We start from the raw sequence: 20,761 nt of genomic DNA, 5'->3' as shown, positions 1-20,761 counted from the left end.
AACTATACTGTCTTTTAGTGGAGTGTTTTTCAAATAAGTAAAAGGCTTATAATTTGGAAGTCTGTTGAGAATTTTTATGTGTTTCTTGCCAAAATCATTTCAGCTGTTATTGAAGGACTAACTAAAAGTAATGCATTATTGTTATAAAACAGATGAGTAACAGAAAATAGAAAAATAGAGTATTTCTCTATCTTTTTATGACCTCTTCCCTCCTCCCCAGCCTAGCATCAAAGTCTAAGCACGTATTCAACATTGTTGTATCAAGGAGAATATAATTTATTTACAGTCTTAGGTGTAGCCGACTGAGGAATCAATTGATATGCTAAGGACTGGTTCTTTTAGTCTTTCAGACTACAAAATGTACAAATCAAATCATCTTATCTTTTTAAGTTTTTTTTTTTTTTTTTTTTTTTTTTTTTTTTTTTTTGTAGGCAGTTAGGTTAGCTTGTGCTTTAACTGACTCTCCCTTGTCAGTTGCACACATTTTGCTTCTCTGGCGTGTTCTGATGATAGAGGAGGAGAGTTGATGGGAGCGGCAATCACAGGCGCATTCAATGTGTCCCTTTCAGAGAATGCTGTTAGACCTTTTCCTTTTACTGAACAAATCCTCTTATGTCTTTGAAGAAAGAAGGCGGTTCTCTCTGCCTGTTGAGCAAGTTCAATTTAAAGCCTTGTGGGGAGAATTTCACAGCATGCAAGCAGAAACAGTTTTATTGCCTCTATTTTAAGAATCTCTTTTCAAATTACAATAATATGCCCAAGAAGCATATGAGAAAAGACAATCTTTTTGGGCTAAAACAGAGCTTTTACCTTTTAAACCCAGAATATAAGTAAAGGAATCACTTGGCTTGTGAGAGTTTATTTTCCAATTTTAAATTCCAAACTTCAAGAAATGTTATTCTTCTGGAAGCAGAGAAAGAAATGCTTGTATAGAAAACTCATTTCTATAAATATTAGACTCATCTGGATAGAAAATCTATCATTTACCACTTGCATAAGTAGATAATGAATTTTCATTTCCCCCAAAAATATTTTTAAAGATATTTGAAAAATAAGTTGTATTAATGTGTACTTAAGTAATATACAATGCACTTGAAATTAAACAACTTTATTTTTATTATTCAACATGCTTAAGAAAAGCTTTATGCAGTTTCCTTGCTTCATAATCCCCTAGGATGTTTCATTTACATTCTTGAGAGAAACTGAAGCATTTATATTTTGATTGACATAAGTGAGGATTTATTGTTATCCAAAGGAGGATATGATGCAACATATTGTTTTATGTATCATAACTTGTTTTTGTTAGATGTTTCTTACTGTATGATTAAAATGTGTTGCCTCTTATATTTACCAGGACAGGTGGGCCTGGGAATTAAAGTTGAATAAATCTTTGTAGAACTCAAAAATTGTTAGAGAAAATTCATAAATTAAATAGGCAACATGGTAGATAACTATCTTTGGATTGATGCTAGTCATTGATGTATTGATTAATAAATCAACTTATTTTACACATAGTCTATTCCCTGAGCAGAGTTCTTTGAGGATTCTGATAAGTCTACTTAGGCACATTTAATGATAAATTTAGGGCAGGGAGAAATCAGGCACTCATGTATCTGGCTATGAGAGCAATTGCTAAGTAGGTAGTCATTTCTTTTTGTCACTAAGTCTCACGTACTCACTAGGGTTGCAAGACTGTAACAGGAAGATGAAAGTCTGAACTTAGAGCTCTGTCAAGTTCTCTGCTACTTTATGCTAAGACGTCAATGACTCCTTCTTAAATAATTTCTCTTTCATGCATAGAATAGATATAACAAAATTATTTTCTGATTAAGTACTTAACCTTTTCAGAAAATAAAAATAGGCATGTGATAAATGCAAAAAAAACCCCAAAAATACTCATTGATACCTTCGCATGCATGTGAAAGTAAATAAAGTTTTTGGCTTCTGAATAAAAAGGAACACTTAAAGAATACTATTATAATTGTGTTTTATCAGACATGAAAACATTTTTTAACACATTAATTTTTTTAAGCATTTATCCAGAGCTGAGTCACAAACAGGTTCACATTTCTAGGGATTAACCAAATCACTTTATTGTACAGCAAAATTCATCACGACCTTGTAAATCAGTTATACTTTCAGTAAAACTTTAAACTCTGAAAAAAGATGGAAAAAATATTTCTAGGCAACTAAAATAGTTTCCATAGAGCTTGTCTGATAAAACCAGCATAATATAAACTGACACACTCTGCAGAACAAAAAGAGGAGTAAAAGGAGAAAGCCCACCCAATAACTCAGGGCCAAATTTTTAAAGTTAAGATTAGTTATTTTGTTTCCCAGCCCACTGCTGTTTGGAAACCACCACTAAGAGGATGCTGGCAACACAAGAAATAAGTGTGACGAAACAAGGAGAGGGAGAAACCTGAGCAAATGCTATCCAGAGAGGAGGAAAAATTGTTCAGGTAACCAGAGACCATGCAGTACAAGGATAAACAACCTAGTGAGTCCCAGGCACCCCTAGAGCATCATTCAGTTGTGTCACTATAAGAGGAAAGCACATAATAATGGTAAAGACATTTTTTAAGGTTAATTATTTATTTTGGAAAATTCACTTTTTAAATACACTATTCTGACAACACCCACCAATTTTTCCAGTACTAAATAATGCCTTTTAAGGTTTTTTTTAGCATATAAAAAGCTTATTAATTAGATACCATCACTCTGTGAGATCATATTTCAAATCATCTAGGTTAGCAAAAATTAAAATCTGAAAAATAGCAAGTGTTTTGGCAATATAGTGTGATGCAAACTCATAAAATGCTGATAGGAGTACTGAAAAATATAAGGGTAAGCTAGTAAACTGGAAGATGTGTATATGCAGCAATTACAACTTCCCATGGAGAAAAATCACTCATTTGTACTAGGGCATATGGAAAAGAATGTTCTTAGCAGTATCGTTATAGGTGGGGGAAAAAACAGGTGGAGAAAAGTAAATGGCCAACAAAAATAATTGTTGGAGTTCCTGTCATGGCGTAGCAGAAATGAATTTGACTAGGAACCATGAGGTTGCAGGTTCAATCCCTGGCGTCACTCAGTGTGTTAAGGATCCAGCATTGCAGTCAGCTGTGGTGTAGGTCACAGATGTGGCTTGGATCTGGCATTGCTGTGGCTATGGTATAGGCCAACAGCTGTAGCTCCAATTAGACCCCTAGCCTGGGAACTTCCATATGCCGTGAGTGCAGCCCTAAAAAAAAAAAAAAAAAAAAAAAAAAAAAGGCAAAAAAGTTGATTATTATGGTTATAGTCACTCAATTGTATAATTAAAAGCAGTGAAAATAACCTAGAGCTATATATGACACATACCTATATATGATATATATACCTTAAACGATATTGAACAGAATAAGCTTATAGGAGATTACTTATAATTTGGATTTCATTTTTATAAAGTTCATTGCAAGCTGAACTCAATAATATGATGGAGTTAGTGTTATGGAAAAATATATCCACTTTTCCCTAGAACAGCATGTGTTTCAACTATGTGGATTCACTCCTATGCCACTTTTTTCTCAATAGTAAATACTATAGTGCTACACCATCAGCAGAGAGGGAACCTCGGATACACAGATACAGAGCATGGGCAAAGATTGACTGTCCTTGAAACATGCTCTATGAGAAGAGATCTAATTTCATCACATAGGACATTTACTCCATGTGAAATCTCAGATATGGTGTGCAGGTGATTTTTTTGTTTTTATATGAAAATGTTTCAGACTATCCTTGGATAGTGATGAGAATTACTTTGATAATGAAATGTTGGCTATTCTATTTTTATGTTCAATAAACATATAGGTAATATGTTTATAAATGAATGGAATTTGTATTGGAGAGATTCATAGAAAAGTATCAGGGGTTATGCAAATATTTTTAACAATTACTTAACCCTCAGTAAATTCAGATTCTTACAAGATATAACTGACCTTCTAGTATAGTAGATTCCCTAATAATACTCATAACTCTGATATCAGGGCTAAGGACTAGCAGAGTTAGTAGACACTAATAAAGTTATTAAAAAGGGAGGCAAAATTTATACTTATTTTAAAGGGGAAGGATGAAGATGGTGGAGGAGTAAGATATCATGCTCACCTTCTCCCACAAATGCATCAAAAAAAAAAATGTAGAATGATTCACACAGAAAATCTACTGAATGGTGGCAGAAGAACTTAAACCTCCAAAAAGGGCAAGAAACCCTCCACATAACAAAAAAAAGAGAGAAAATGAATCGGGACACGACTAGCATTCCTAAGAAGGAGCTGTTAAAGAGAAAAGGAACCCACATCCTGAGAAGCCACCTAGCCAACAGGGAAATCAGCCAACATGCAGGGACCTCAAAGTGGTGGAGAAAAGCATAACTGCTGGACTGAGGATGGCAAAGCAGAGTGAGAGCTGCACAGACTATCTGCTTCACCACCCCAAACAGCACAGCCTGAGATGTTCAGGCAGGGGCTGGACACTGAGACTCAAGCTGTGGAGGTCAGCTCCAGGTAGAGGACTAGGGTTGGCTGTGTGGAAACAGCCTGAGGGACTGGGGAGCAGTGTGCCATGTACTGGGGAGTGGAAAACCACAGCCGAGGGAACCCAGGAGGAAGTCTTGGCCCACCAAAGAAGCAAGGCACCATTGTTGGGAGGGTGAGAAGAGGGGTAGACCACCAAAGGAATCTCTTTCTCTGTGCATGCACAGACTTTCAGAGGGTGGGGCACCTCTACAATAGGATACGGGTGGTGAGAGGCCACTTGCTTGGGCTATGCGAGACCTGGTGCCTCTTGTGTGGGTTATGGATAGCTGAGTACTTCTGTGTGATCTACAGATGGTGGGGACAAACCACAGCAGTCATCTCAGAAACTGAGGGGGGCATGGCCCATGACCACTAGTGTCTGTGAATAGGCTCCATTACCTATGGCCCCTGTCACCTCAGAGGTTAGCAAAAAAAGAGGCCACTGCAACTGAGCACCACCCGCTGTTGCTGTCACTCCCCTGGGAACACACCCACCCTGCTGCTGCCACAGACAAATGCTCCAGGCAGCATCCACACATCACTGATCACTGTCACTTTGCAATACCCTGTAACTAGGAGCAACCTGTGCAGCACCTCCTGCATGGGCTAAGAGGGACAGGAGTAGCCTGCGCCACCTTCCTGCAGGTCCTTGCTACTGTTAGGAGCCCAGCAACCAGGCATTGACTACTAGCCCCAGCCATTGCTTCCTTCTCCGTGGAAACATACTCAGGAGGATAGTAGCCTGCTCACACCAAAGAAAGAGGCAGCAAATATCCAAACCCCCAAGCCAAAAATAAATCGTAACCCACCACAAAATAAAAAGGGGTGGTTATACATAGAAATAGCCCTCCAAAAGTATAGTAGTTGTTTTACCTAAACTCACAGAAAAAAAAATATAAGTGAAATGTAGAAACATTCAGGAACCATTCCCAGGTCAACAGGAGAATTCATCTGAAGGAGCAAATAATGAAGTAGACTTTTGCAGTCTAATAGATACAGAGTTCAAAAGGGAGAAGTGAAAATACTGAAGGAATTAAGAGTGGATATATGAAGGGATTAAGAGTGGATATAAATAGTAATGCAGATTACTTTAGAAAGGAAGTAGAAAATATGAGGAGCCAAGAAAAATTAGAATCTCCATTTGCTCATTTAACACAAACTGAGTTAAAGGCACTAAAGAGCAGAATGAATGATGCAGAGAAGCGAATTAGTGATGTGGAAGATAGAATAATGGAAATCACCCAATCAGGACAGAAGACAGAGAACCAAATTAAATAATGTGAAAGCAGTATAAGAGATCTATAGGATAATATAAAGTGAGGCAATCTACCCATAAAAGGAATTCCAAAAGGAGAAAAAAAAAAAAAAAAAACAGGGATTGAAAATATATTTGGAAAAATTATGGCTAAAACTTTCCAAATCTAAAGGAAAAATATATCAAGATACAGGAAGTACAGGCAGCCCCAAACAAGTTGAACCCAAACAGGCCCACACCAAGACATATTGCAATAAAAATGCCAAAAGTTAAAGAGAGGATTCTAAAGGCAGCAAGAGAAACACAAAATGTTAATTATAAAAGAACCCCCATAAGGCTGTTAGTTGATTTCTCTACAGAAACACTATAGGGTAGAAGAAAGTGGAAGATATATTCAAAATTCTAAAAGGGAAAAATCTTCAGCATAAATACTCTGCCTAGCAAGAATATCATTTAAAATAGAAGGAGAGGAGTTTCCCTCATGGTTCAGCAGAAACGAATCTGACTAGCATCCATGAGGATGCAGGTTTCATCCCTGGCTTTGCTCACTGGGTTAACGATCTGGTGTTGCCATGAGCTGTGGTATTGGTTGCAGACACGGATTAGGGATCTGCTATGGCTGTGGCACAGGCCAGTGACTACAGCTCTGATTTGACCCCTTGCCTGGGAACTTCCATATGTCACAGGTGCAGCCCTAAAAGACAAAAATAAGTAAATAATAAATAAGGACAAAGAATTTCTCCAACAAACAGAAGCTAGAAGAGTATAGCAATACTATACCCATTCTAAAAAAATTACTCAAAGTGCTTCTTTAAATAAAAAAGAAGAGATAGGATGGAGGATATCACAATTAGAAAGCAATCACTTAATAAGCCAGTAGACAGATCTAAAAGGAAAAAAAATACCTGTTGTAAAAGTGACAATAAACACAAGGAACATCAAAAGGACAAACATGAAGATGTTAAAAAAGGACTTCAAAATCATAAAATGGGGGGGGAGAAAATCTAAACTTTTTTTTTTTAACAATGTGTTTGAGCCTATATGACTATTAGGCTAAAGAAAACATATAGGAAGAGATCAAAATACTTGAAAAACAGGGCCACCACATATCAAAACCAAATATTACATTTACTAAAACTAAACTAAAAAGAAAATTACACAAACATAAAATAAAAGGATATCATCCAACTAAACAAAGACTGGAACAAAGAAGAAACATAGAATCAACTGGAAAACAAGGTTTAAAATGATAACAAATACATATCTAGCAATAATTTACCTATAATGTCAATGGACTGAATGTTCCAATTGAAAGACACAGAGTGGCATATTGGATAAAAAAACAAAAGTGTACAATATTCTGTCTATAAGAGACTCACCTTAGCACAAAGGACACATATGGATTCAAAGTGAGGGGATGGGAAAAGACATATCATGCCAATGGACAAGAAAGGAAAGCAGGAGTAGCAATACTCATATCAGACAAAATAGACATTAATACAAAGGCCATAAAGAAAGACAAAAAAGGACACTATTTAATGGTAAAATGATCCATTCAAGAACAGGCTATCACAATCATTGATATATATGCCCCTAATAAAGGAGCATCCAGATACATACAACAAATACTAGCAGACATAAAAGGAGAAATTGATTGGAATACAATAATAGGAGACTTTAACACTCCACTCACATCAATGGACAGATCCTCTGGACAGAAAATCAATCAATAAGGCAACAGAGATCCTAAATGCCACAGTAGAAAAGTTAGACTTAATTGACATTTTTGAGGTATTACATCCAAAAATATCAAAAATATACATTCTCAAGGACTGACCACATACTGGTGCACAGATATAATCTCAGTAAATTTTAAGAGTATAGAAATTATTTCAAGTGTCTCCTCTGAGCACAATGACATGAAACTAGAAATCAACCACAGGAAAAGAAATGAGAAAAAACTAACTTCATGGAGACTAAACAATATACTACTCAACCATGGGTCAATGAGGAAATCAAAATGCAAATTAAAAATTACTTTGAGACAAATGATAAGACACAACCATTCAAAATCTATGGGATGCTGCAAAGCAGTGCTTAGAGGGAAATTCATAAGATATAGGCCTTCCTCAAAAAAGAAGAAAAATCTCATATTGACAACTTAACCCACCACCTAAATGAATTATAAAAAGAAGAACAAACAACACCTAAAGTCAGCAGAAGGGAGGAAATCACAAAGATCAGAGAGGAAATCAATAAAATAGAGATCCAAATAGCAATAGAAAAAAACCAATAGAACCAAGAGCTGATTCTTTGAAAAGGTAAACAAAATTGACAGACTTCTGGCCAGACTCACCAAAAAGAGGTGAGAAAAAACCCAAATAAACAAAATAAGAAACGAAAAAGGAGAAATCTTAAGAGTATATTATAAATGAATGTATGCCAACAAAGTTGACAACCTAGAAGAAATGAACAACTTTCTGGAGACATACAGTCTGCCAAAACTGAATCAAGAAGAACTAGATCAACTGAACAGACTGATCACTAGAAATTAAATTGAATATGTAATAAAATACTCCCTACAAACAAAGTCCAGGACCAGATGGCTTCACAGGGAAGTTTTACCAAACATACAAACAGGAACTTATATCCATCTTCCTCAAACTTTTCCAAAAAAGGAAGAAGGAACACTCCCAAAGATTTTATGATGCCACCATCACCCTAATACCAAAACGAGACAAAGATACCACTAAAAAAAAAAAAAAACTATAGACCAGTCAGTATCTTTGATTAATATAGACATAAAAATTCTCAACAAAATTCTAGCCAACTGAATCCAACAATATTTAAAAAAGATCATACGCCATGATCAAGTGGGATTCATCCCAGGTTTACAAGGATGGTTCAACATATCCAAATCAATCAGCGTCATACTCCACATAACAAAAGAAAAGTCAAAAACCACATGATCATCTCAATAGATGCAAAAAAAGCATTTGCCAAAGTCCAACATCCATTCATGATAAAAACTCTTACCAAAGTGGATGTAGAGGGAACATACCTTAACAGAATAAAAGCCATTTATAGCAAACCAACAGGAAATATTATACTCAATGGAGAAAATTTGAAAGCCTTCCCACTAAAATCTGGAAAAGACAAGGATGTACACTCTCACCACATTTATTCAATATAATACTGGAAGTCCTAGCCACAGCAATCAGACAAACAAAAGAAATAAAAGACTATCCAAATTGGAAGAGAAGAGGTAAAATTGTCTATGGAGGTGATATGGTACTATAAATAGAAAACCCTTAGAACTACACACAAAAACTATTCAAACTGATCAATGAATTCAGCCAAGTAGCAGGATAGATTAACATTCAGAAATTGTGTTTCTTTTTTTTTCTTCTTATTTATTTATTTATTTATTTATTTATTGTCTTTTTGCTATTTCTTGGGCCGCTCCCGTGGCATATGGAGGTTCCCAGGCTAGGGGTCGAATCGGAGCTATAGCCACCAGCCTACCAGAGCCACAGCAATGCGGGATCTGAGCCGCGTCTGCAACCTACACCAAAGCTCAAAGGCAATGCGGGATCATCAACCCACTGAGCAAGGGCAGGGACCAAACCCGCAACCTCATGTTTCCTAATTGGATTCATTAACCACTATGCCACGACGGGAACTCCTGATTGCATTTCTGTATACTAACAATGAAATATTAGAAAATGAATACCAAAATACAATACCTTTTAAAATCACACCCCCAAAAATTAAATACCTGGGAATAAACCTGACCAAGGAGGTGATAGATTTATATGCTGACAACTATAAAACATAAGCATGGAAATTAAAGGGGATTCAAAGAAATGGAAAGATATTCCATGCTCCTGGTTTGGAAGAATTAATATTGTAAAAGTGGCCATACTACCCAAAGCAATCTACAGATTCAATGCAATCCCTATCAAATTATCCTTGACATTTTTCACAGAACTACAACAAACAATCCAAAAATTTATATGGAACTACAAAAGACCCAGAATTGCCAAAGCAATCCTGAGGAAAAAACAAAAAACAAGAAAACATGCAGGAAGTCTAACTCTCCCAGACTTTATGCCCTATTACAAAGCCACAGTGATCAATGCATTGTGGTACTGGTATCCAAACAGAAATACAGACCAATGGAGCAGAACAGAGAACTCAGAAATTAACCTAGACACCTACAGTCAATTAATCTTTGACAAAGGAGGCAAGAATATAAAATGTGAAAAAGTCTTTTCAGCAAGTGGTATTGGGAAAACTGGACAGGTGCATGTAAATCAATGAAAATGGAACACACCCTCACACCAGGCACAAAAATAAATTCAAAATGGTTTAAAGACCTTAAATGTAAGACAAGACACCATAAAACTCCTAGAAGAGAACACAGGTAAAACAACCTTACGAATGTTTTCCCAAGGCAACAGAAATAAAAGCAAAAATAAACCAATGGGACCTAATCAAATTGACAAGCTTTTGCACAGCAAAGGAAACCTTAAAAAAAACCCAAAAAGACAACCTACACAATGGGAGAAAATAGTTTCAAACAATGTAACCGACAAAGGCTTAATCTCTAAAATATACAAACAACTTACACAACTCAACAGCAAAAAAAAAACCAAATTGACAAATGGATAAATGACCTAAATAGATATTTCTCCAAAGATACACAGATGGCCAACAGCACATGAACAAATGATCAACATCACTCATTATTAAAGAAATGCAATTCAAAACTGCTCTGAGGTTCCACCTCACACCTGTCTGAATGGCTGTCATTAACAACAAATAACAAATGATGGAGAGAGTGTGGAGAAAAGGAACCTTTCTGCACTGTCAGTGGGAATGTAAATTGGTACAACCACTATGGAAAACAGAACTGAGGTACCTCAGAAAACTAAATATAGAACTACCATATGACCCAGCAATCCCACTCTTGGGCATATATCTGGACAAAATTTTCCTTGAAAAAGACACATGCATCCAGTGTTCATTGCAGCACCATTCACAATAGCCAAGACATGGAAACAATGTAAATGTCCATCTACAGATGAGTAGATTAAGAAGATATATTATATATACACAGTGGAATACTACTCAGCCATAAAAAGAACAAAATAATGCCTTTTCCAGCAACATGGATGGAACTAGATACTCTCATACTAAGTGGAGTAATTCAGAAAGACAAATACCCTATGATATCATTTATATCTGATATGTAATATATCGCAAAGATGAACCTTTCCATAGCAAAGAAACCCATGGACTTGGAGAATAGACTTGTGCTTGCCAAGGGGGAAGGGCCAGGAGTGAGATGGACTGGAAATTTGGGGTTAGTAGATGCAAATTATTTCATTTGCAAAAGATAAGCAGTGAGATCCTGCTGTATAGCTTTGGGAACTCTATCTAGTCACTTAGGATGGATCATGATGAAGGATAATGTAAGAAAAAACATATATGTGTGTGTGACTGGGTCACTTTGCTGTACAGTAGAAATTGACAGAACACTATAAACCAACTATAATGGAAAAAATAAAAATCAGTATAAAAATATCTCTAAAAGCAAAATATTTATTTTAAAAATAAAGTTTAATATTAATCTTTTATATTTCATATATGGATTAACAACAGTTTCCTCCCTTAATCCACAGATGAGATTTTCCTGTGCTAATGACACTCCTGAGATGTGGTAAGGAAAATAGTGTCTTTTTATATGTAAGGGCAGTTTTCACAGCAATATGTTACTGTTTTTTATTTCATCCAGTCATGTGACTTTACAGATTACATTAACTAAACTCACATTACATATACTGATAATGTAAACACTACTGAGGTATAAAGCCTTGATTGAAATGGTTGATTCATATAAATTCTAAAATAGTCTCTTTTTAGGGTATGTGATGAGGTTAAAGTAATAAAATATTAAATATAATAAGAAATCTGTTTAAAACTTCAAAATTATCAAGATTGTTTAGCAGTCTTTGAATAATGACACTTCTCGAGTGCTGATGACAATATGAAGGCATCATGATTAGGGACATTTTCAAAAACTAAGCATGAAGAATACAAAAACTTTACTACTTATTTCATTTAGGACATTGAAACTCAGCATGAAAAATTGTTTTAGAATGTTTTCACTAAACTTGATGATAAATGGTCAATGGATGATTTTGGAGTTTCTACTTAGTAGCAAAAGTTAAACCATCAAGTACATTAGAGAAAGGGCACTATGATACAATTGCTTACCTTGGTCAGGATCTAGTATTGGAAAATAAAAATTCTTGTAATTAAAAAAGTACTGAATGTATATGAGAATAATGTATTAAACAATGTACTCATTTTGGAAGTTTTGATATACAGTGGCTTAAAAACAGATGTTCAAAACCAATCTCAGATTGTTTCACACAGATGGTTTTAGGGATGAAACATTGTTTTTCATAGGATGCTAAAATACCAGGGATTATCTTATTGACTACAAATGTTTTCCTTCATAACAAAATATTTTAAGGTGTTGGATCTGTTTTCTGTGTGATTTTTAAGAGAATTCTAATGTAAGTTTCCAGCTAGAACTATACACCTAAATATATTGCTTACATCACTCAAACAAAAACACAGGGAAATGCAAAGTGGACAAAATACAGTGGAGTATCATCAATGTGGTTTTTTAAAAACAATCTTTAATAGTGATATCTTTAAACACTACATAGTGACATGGGTAATGGCTTTGCAACTTTTATCTTAAAAAAGGTTACCTAAATATTAGAGTGAAAAACACAAAAATGACATGGTTAGAGGTACATTGAACATTGTCTTTTCACCAGGCTAGGTGTTCTACATGAGTCGACATTTTCTCTGATCTAGTTGTCAGTCATGTGTTATCTATCAGTTCTAAATTTAAAAAGATTTTTTTTTCCTTCACAACCCAGCTGTCTTTTAATAGAACTTCTGGAAGAGGAAATACATTTGTGTGCTTCAAAATGCAAGAATAAAAAAGAGTGAATAGCCCGCTTTCTCTAGCCAGTTTCTTACGTATTCTTCCAGACTTTATGATTATATAAGAAAATAAAAATACATATTCTTATCTCCTCCCTTCTTTTCACATAGAATGTAGCATCTTATACATACTAGTCTTGGAGGTCTTTCCATTGCAATATATATAATACATCATCATTCTTATTTTTAAAATAGTTGATATTCTTTACATGGATTTGCCACAGTTCATTTACAAACCCCCCATTGGTGAATATTTGTGGTAGACTATGTCAGTTTTTACCAATATCCATTTCCTGACCTTTGAGATTGCACTTCTCTATCCCTGTTTGGCCTTATGTCTTGTTTTGACCAAAGAAATATGAATGGCAGTGACATGTCACTTATGGTACAAACTTTAAGGGATGGTGAATATTTTGCCATGTTTTCTCTTCCTCTTACCATCTCTCTCCTCCTTCTTAACCAATGAAACCATCACAATTATTTGCTCAACCTGAAAAAAACGTACCCCTTCCATGTATACTCTAGAAGGAGTACAGTAATTAGAATTCATGCTAAACATCTTGTGTGAATGAGAAACACACTTTTATTGCTAAAATCCACAGAGGATTTGTTTTTATTTGTTACCACAGCATTACCTTGACAATCACGGTTGATGCGAAAAATGGTGCCAGAATCTGTGTGTGTGCTACCCTCATATAGATCTATGTGTCATTGACATCATGGTTGGGAAATAAATGGCAAGAGCAATTTTTTTTTTTAAAGCTGGAAGGATGGAGGTCTACATTGTGCTGTGGAAAAACAGTGATAAAACTGTAATGTGCAATAACTTGGCATCAGTAACATCCCTTATAATTTTGTGTGAACGTTGGAAAACAATATTAGTCATGTGAGTTGTCTACTGTTAACTATACCTGAAGAAAAAGAAGAAGGAATAAGCCCTACTGAAATTGCCAACTTGAAAGGAAAAATGAAAAGGAAGAGAGAGGGTCCTGAAAATTAGGACTTGAGGATTCCAAGAGGAAATTGTGTCTTGATTTCTAACAGTAAAAAGTAAAATTAAGAGGAAAAGTCTGTGAAATCTGCCTTGTAGCAAAGATCATATAAAACATATGGACTATAAAAGAATAGCTAAAACATCTGAACAGGTTGTGTGGCCAGCAGTACATTCTTTTTGCTGGAAAGATGGTTTCATGAAAAAGACTAAGAATGTTATTTTCTTTAAAACTCTATTAACTCAAGACATCAAATTAAGTGTACATAAAGAGGTGTGTCTTGAGAAGAATTGTGAGTGTGGCTGTTTGTACATAATGCCGATTGAAATCAAATAAATGAGGTCAATAAACTATTTGAGAGAGTTATACTGTTAAGAGAAATACTAATTTGTACTAAATAGACTATTGTGCCTGTAACTCTGTTGGCAGAAAATGGGCTGAAAAAGCTTTTCCACCACTTAAAAAGTTATGGTGTCACATTTCTTCAGCTGTAGCCTCGGAAGGGCGTACTCAAGTACCATCGATACTGAGGACTGGGAATTGCCCTTAGGAAGACAAAGCAGAGGTTTGTTCTCCACTTTCAGGACAAAAGCTCATTTCTGTACATGGACAGCATGAAGTGGCTGTGCTAAATGAGAGTAATTGCTGTGCTTCTCCGTGTTTCTCCATTTGCATGGAAGTATTCTTGTTTCACTACTGTGTGTCTGCTAGACAGTGTTCATCTGTGCAAGGTGAATGCATGGAATGACAAGACCTAGGGCTTGAAGATCGAAGAAGTAAATGGATGGGGTGTTTGGGTAGTTTCCCTTGGGAGGAGGTGAGTGTGTAAATGAGAAAGGGAGAGAACCAGAGTTTTACTGATTTGAAAAGAAAACTCTGGTCAATCCTACTACAGTTCTCCAATATTCACTTTCCTACTATGGAAGAGAATTATGGTCAAATTCCTTCTCTCATTATGGGCAAAATTGGCCACACACCTTGCTTTTGCCAAAGGAAAAAATGTAAATTGAATTGAGGCCGTCAGAATTTCTATATCATATGGCAGACTTCGACATTTTCTTTTCTCTTCCATCACTACGGCCCTCCATGCAATCCAGACAGTTCCTGTTTCCTATACATTCTTTAAGCAGAATCCATAAAGACCCTCACTGAGCATGTAGCATGAGGAATAACTAGAACTTTACTGTTTTAAACCATAAAAATCTTGGCATGGTATACTTCAGCCTGATACACAAGTTTTCTCCAAACTTTTGCTCTAACAAGTACAATTGCAGTGACTTAAAAACATCTAAGGGGAATTGAAGTTTAAATTCTCAAAGTGGAATTATTATCAATTTACATTTATTTGCTAGGAGTTTATGAGATACTTGTTTATTAACACTTGTCAAGAAAATTTTGGTAATGCATTTAGCATGGTCAATCTGGAAAGTGAAAATTTTGAAAATGAGCAAAAAAGTTAATGTTTGTGAGAGAAACTCATCCTTGGGAGATTGCTTTTTTTTTTTTTTTTTTTTTTTTGTCTTTTTGCATTTTCAAGGGCCGCTCCTGCAGCATATGGAGGTTCCCAGGCTAAGGGTCCAATTGGAGCTATAGCCTCCAGCCTACGCCAGAGCCACAGCAACACGGAATCCAAGCCACGTCTGTGACCTACACCACAGCTCAGGGCAACACCAGATCCTTAACCCACTGAGCAAGGCCAAGGATCGAACCTGCAACCTCATAGTTCCTAGTCAGATTCGTTAACCATTGAGCCACGACGGGAACTCCGGAGAATGGTTTTTGTAAAATGGATGTTTTTACTATTATTTTATTGATTCTGAAGCCAATACAGACATGTATTATCAAAAATCTTTTCTAAGATTATAAATGTACATAAACAGAATTTTCTAACAAATTAAAATATCTGCAGAGTTTCAGTGGGTCTTGGATCGAATTTAAAAATCTGTAACATTTGATTTCTAGAAAAAGCCACTAATTTATGTAAGGAAGGCTGTTTGTTTACTAATCTAATTAAGGTACTAAAGGAAGAACATCATATGATTATATTGCTAGATGTATAAATAGTATTTGATAAAGTTTAGTACTCATTAGTGGAAAAAACTCAATCAACTAGGAATATAAAATAATTTCCTTAATCTGATAGATGATATCTACAAAAAATACTTGGCAGACATTATACTTAATAATTTGAAATAGTGAAAATTTTCTACTTGAGATTAGGAATAAGAATTTCAGGTTGTGACATTTATATTTAACACTGTATCAAAGATCTTAACAAGTGCTGTAAGTCATGAAAAAGAAAATACAGAAGAATTAGATCTGACATTATTTAATAGATGACAAGACTGGTTAGAGTAAATGCAAAAGAATGAACAAATGAACTATTAGATTTAATAAGTGAATTGAGCATGGTCAATAAGATATAAGATCAGTATTTAATACCAATTGCATGTCTATATTTCAGTGACAAACAACTAGAAATGACATTTTTGAAAGTTATCAACTAAATAGGGAAAATGTTAACATCTTATAATAAATAAAACCAGCAAGCTTCCAAGAATAAATCTAATAAAATGTATGCAGTATCTCTACATCATAATTTTTCAACAGTAGCACTATGAAATTGCCCTGAGTGAAAACCACTACTTTCTACAAAAAAAAAGCAGCATAGCATGAACAAGACAAATTAAATAGGCCTAAATATAGGAATTTATGCTGTTATAGATTGAAAGATTCAGTACTATAAAAATGTCAGTCCTACATAAATTGATATATAGCTTTAATGTCATCCCAATAAAATGTCTACCTATTTTGATCTTTTAGAAATTAACAAGTTGGTTTTAAAATTTATATGAAATGCAAAGGAGAATCATTTTAGTAACAGAAGATAAATTTGATCTGAGCTGTTATTCTCACTAGAAAACACTCAGTACAAAGTGCTTTTCCTCCTCTGACAAAATGAGGGAAAATCCAATTTCCTTTGACACCACAGTTTATCAAATACTTTTACCTCCCCTTCTCTGTTGACAGTCCCTGCAGTTAGCTTCCTTACTATAAAGCTCAGAAGCCTTTTTGCATAGGGACCTTTAGTTGTTTCACCATTTAGTCTAGGACCATAAGTAGCTGAATTTAAACGTGCTTAAAGTTTTCCCGTATCATTAAAGCTCGCACAAATTAAAGACCACTTGATCCAACAGACAGAAGAACTGACTTACAACTGTAACTTTAAGAAAGTCATTCATCTTTAATAAAACTAATATATCTCAGTAAGACCAAGAAATTGATAATCTCTGCTTCCAAGAATTCAAATGACAATAAACAAAATTCACAAAAAGCCTGGCTTTTGATCTTATATTCATATCCAGATGACTCTGTCTTACTCTCAGGAGTTCCTTTCTAAATAATTTTTTATCTCATCAAACTCCTAATTTCAAAATAAATTTCTGGGTCACTTTCTCAGCCTTCTCATTCTGAGTTCTCCTCTGTGTAATCTTGTAATCCTGCTTATCTATCTCTCCTGGAATATTGTAGTGTAAGCAGTGGATTAGGGGAATTTTAAACTCAATACATCTGTATTCAGTTGGGCTAAGCTGCAGAAGAAACAGATCCCACTGTCTCAAAACCAATACAGTGTCTCAAAACCAATAGAGGTTTATTGATTACTCAAGTAACAGTCCAAGGGAAGTATGTCTAGTTCTCATATATCTCATCCATGAACTGAGGCATCATCTACTTTTTCTAAGACAGCATAGTCACTCGCATTCAATGGCAGAAGGAGGAAAAATATAGGAAATGTACAGACCTGGAAGTAGTACACATCACTCTGGTTATATTCCCTTGCATAGAGCTCAGCTGTGTGGTTCACTTAATGACAGGAGACTCTGGGAAAATGTAGACCAAGATATGTGTCTAGTTGGGTATCCCATATTAAAAGCCTCTAACGTAAGGTTCAAACCAAATGCATTCTGTTTCCTGACACCTATTCCCTTTACTGCAGTCCCTAATGTATTTGATTATATCTTCCTCCATTCATTCTCTAAATCCATAAAATGTAGAATCTTCATTTTACTTCATTTGATTATGGAATCAAAGGAGGACCATTCACTGTTCAGCTCTTTGACAGTTATAGCTCAGCAATATGCACATAGATCTCTCTCCACTAAATCACATTTTTTAAACCATTTCCCTAGACTAGATAACAATATCTTTTCCATAATCTATCTGGAAAGTCAAACTTGTCTTACCACCATGTATGCTCCTTTATTAAATAAACTTTCCAGAATGTAAGCAATGAGTTTTCAAAATTTATAAGTCTGCTATTGATGTTCTCTTAATTGAGTCACATAAGTTCAGTTTTTAAGGGTTCCCATTTCCTATGGAATGAAATTCAATCTCAGCTTGGTGTTGAGTGCCTTTCATCATTAGAATCTCCTTTATCCAAGAGTGTTCCCTCTTCTCCTTACCCTTCTACACTCCAGAAACAGGATACTATCCCTTCCCTCAAATTAAACATGCCATTTTAGGTCTCTTATTCTTTCCTTCCTCTGCCCCAAATAGCCTTTTTCTTTGCCCCTTTTCTCATTTTCCTTCTCTGCCTTCTTGATATAGTTGTCCTTAGATGTAGAACTCAAATGTTTTATGTTTTGCAGGGCTTCTCTTTCTGAATATCCATAATCTCAGTCAATCATGCTTTCCTTTTTGCTCCCAAAGGAAATGTTTATGGTTGTTTTATATCATTTATCACTGTGGACTTGCATTCTAGTTATATGTGAATGTGTCTCTTCCCCTTCACATAGGATAGACTGAGACTCCTCATAGTAGCTTTAGCGCTTCAACTACCTCTGTGTCTCCAGTGTGTGTATACCAGTTAAAATACATGTGGGACTGAAATGTAATAATCAAGGTACTTGTTTATCACTGTTTCATTAGATAAACCAAAAAAAAAAAAAAAACCTGAAAAATCCCTGATGTGTTTTACCTTTTTAAGTAGAGAACTTAGAAATAGATCTTAGGAATTAAGGGAACCATTTGTTAACAAGTATAAAAATCCAGGTGTGAAAAGAGAAAGAAAATTTAACATATGTTAAATGTAATGGCCTAAGTGAACTTTTTGGTATAGCACTGATCAACTCTCGTAAATGGATATTGCTTACTTATTGCTATCAAGCTGTATTACCCAAGCCACATGGGCTTCACTAGGAATATACAAGGTGTGTTTTTAAATTCTGTGTAGATCTACTTCAGGACATGAGTGATCTATATACCAGGAATATATTTTCTATGGTTGTGAAGGAGGGAGAAGAACCTACTGGAAAAATATATGGATGAATACAAATTTGCCTTTGACAGGCTTATGTGAGAAAGACCACTAAGGCAGTTTATCAGTGACTGACAAGTACTTTTGCAAGTCAGAAGACTATTTTTTGAGGGCAGAATTGAAGGTCAGAACAACATTTATTCACTAGGAAATGCCAATGTTTGCCTTTTTTCAGACCCTCTCAGTTTCTATAAACAGACTTACCTAACTAATCCCTGTCTTAATCAAGGAATAAATACAATGAGCTGCAGTTCTACCAGCTAGTAAGTATATCTTACTCCCAGAGATCTGTTGTCCAGTATGTAACAGTGCAGGCTTGGAGTAACCACTTAGATCCTCAGGATCAAACTTATACCACCCTTTGCCCCACTGCCTTGGGGTTTTGCCTCTCTACATCTGCCTGGTTACTACAGCCATAGTTGCAGCCATATCTAGAACTTCAGCTTTATTGTTTGCAGCTTTAACACTGTCTGAAGCCCTGTCCTCCAGGGTAATGATTCATTTTCTATGTCCTCCATACTAACTAGGTTCTTAACAGTGATAGGCTTTCTACATTAAATCTATTTTTCTCCATTAACTGCTGCCTGGGACCTTTGCCTATGACCTAGATTTTGGGTTGGACCTCAACTTCTGACTTGATTAAATCAGACCAGACTTTGTCTCTTAAGTCACTAAGCATGACGTTCCCTTTCCATTCTCTTTCCTAAAGAGCTGATCTTACAAATAAGTCCATTCCCCAGATTTCACTTTTCTCTTATCTGCCTGCCTCTGCCTACGCTGAAAAGATTTTGGTGTAAATCTCCAATCCAGTTTTGGTCTTAGTTACTTCTGAACATTGTGATATTTATTTGCAGAAGCCACCCTTCTGTCTTCAAATTGACATAATTAGTCCCTTGACTCTTCATAGGCCAGTGACCGAAGTGTTTCAGTTTTTGCATAATCACACTGCATTTTGCAAGTTTCTACATAGCATGTGAAGGCATTTCTTGGCCTTTGTTCCTGTTTCGATAGCAGAGGTGAGCTTGTCTCTTATTCTCTGACATGTTTCATGTCTGTTAAACTCGTAGCTGCTTTCTTTTCTCCTTCTCATTCCTTCTCCTTGGTACAGTTGGGGTAACAGTACCAAGGCAAGTGGCATAAAGGAAATACCACATAGTTAAGAGGTCAAATTGTGAAGTTTTGTCATTGAATTTTAATTAAAAAACTAGCTGAGTTCCCTTAGGTAACGCATCTACCTTCTCAATCTCAATCATTTCCCTTATCTGGAAAGTGAGGATAATATATTTTTTTGTGTGAGAATTTTAAAACAGTCTCAAAGTAAAGGGCTTGTTATAATATACTCAGCACATTTTAAAAGCTTAGTGGATTTTAGCTATGGTTTTGATAAGCATTTAAAATGTTTGTTAATAAATGAGACCAAATAAATCATTAGAGTAGGAAAATAAGTCCAGGGAAATTGTCTATGGAATGCAAACTAAGAGTAAGACTATCTGTACACATAAAATCCAGAAAGATATTTTGATATAATGATACTTGAAGACTGAAGAGGAGTGATCAAGAAAATCTTGTATTATTTATTTGTTTCTGTTAAGCAACACAGTAGCTAAACAAA

General features: G+C 35.4%; 1 protein-coding gene across 3 annotated transcripts in view; it reads left to right on the top strand.

Moving 5' to 3' along the window:
• The window catches only part of LOC106504949 (uncharacterized), a 631,734-nt gene that overhangs the window by 600,349 nt on the left and 10,624 nt on the right, over positions 1-20,761 (top strand). The window contains exons 8-9 of one of the 3 annotated variants that reach the window (XM_084977002.1): positions 11,499-11,536; positions 14,262-18,784. In XM_084977002.1, coding sequence (XP_084833128.1) covers positions 11,499-11,536; position 14,262 — 39 coding nt within the window. In that variant the 3' untranslated portion in view covers positions 14,263-18,784. Of the gene's footprint in view, positions 1-11,498; positions 11,537-14,261; positions 18,785-20,761 lie in introns of those variants that run through there. The other 2 variants (XM_084977001.1, XM_084977000.1) reach the window with 2 other exon arrangements.

Source organism: Sus scrofa, chromosome 9 (genome assembly GCF_054392235.1).
Source record: "Sus scrofa isolate SSC_HxYL_T2T_F1_AM1 chromosome 9, Sscrofa_HxYL_maternal_Yorkshire_Landrace_v2.0, whole genome shotgun sequence".
Taxonomy (NCBI): Eukaryota; Metazoa; Chordata; class Mammalia; order Artiodactyla; family Suidae; genus Sus; species Sus scrofa.
This window is presented reverse-complemented; position numbering and strand designations above follow the sequence as displayed.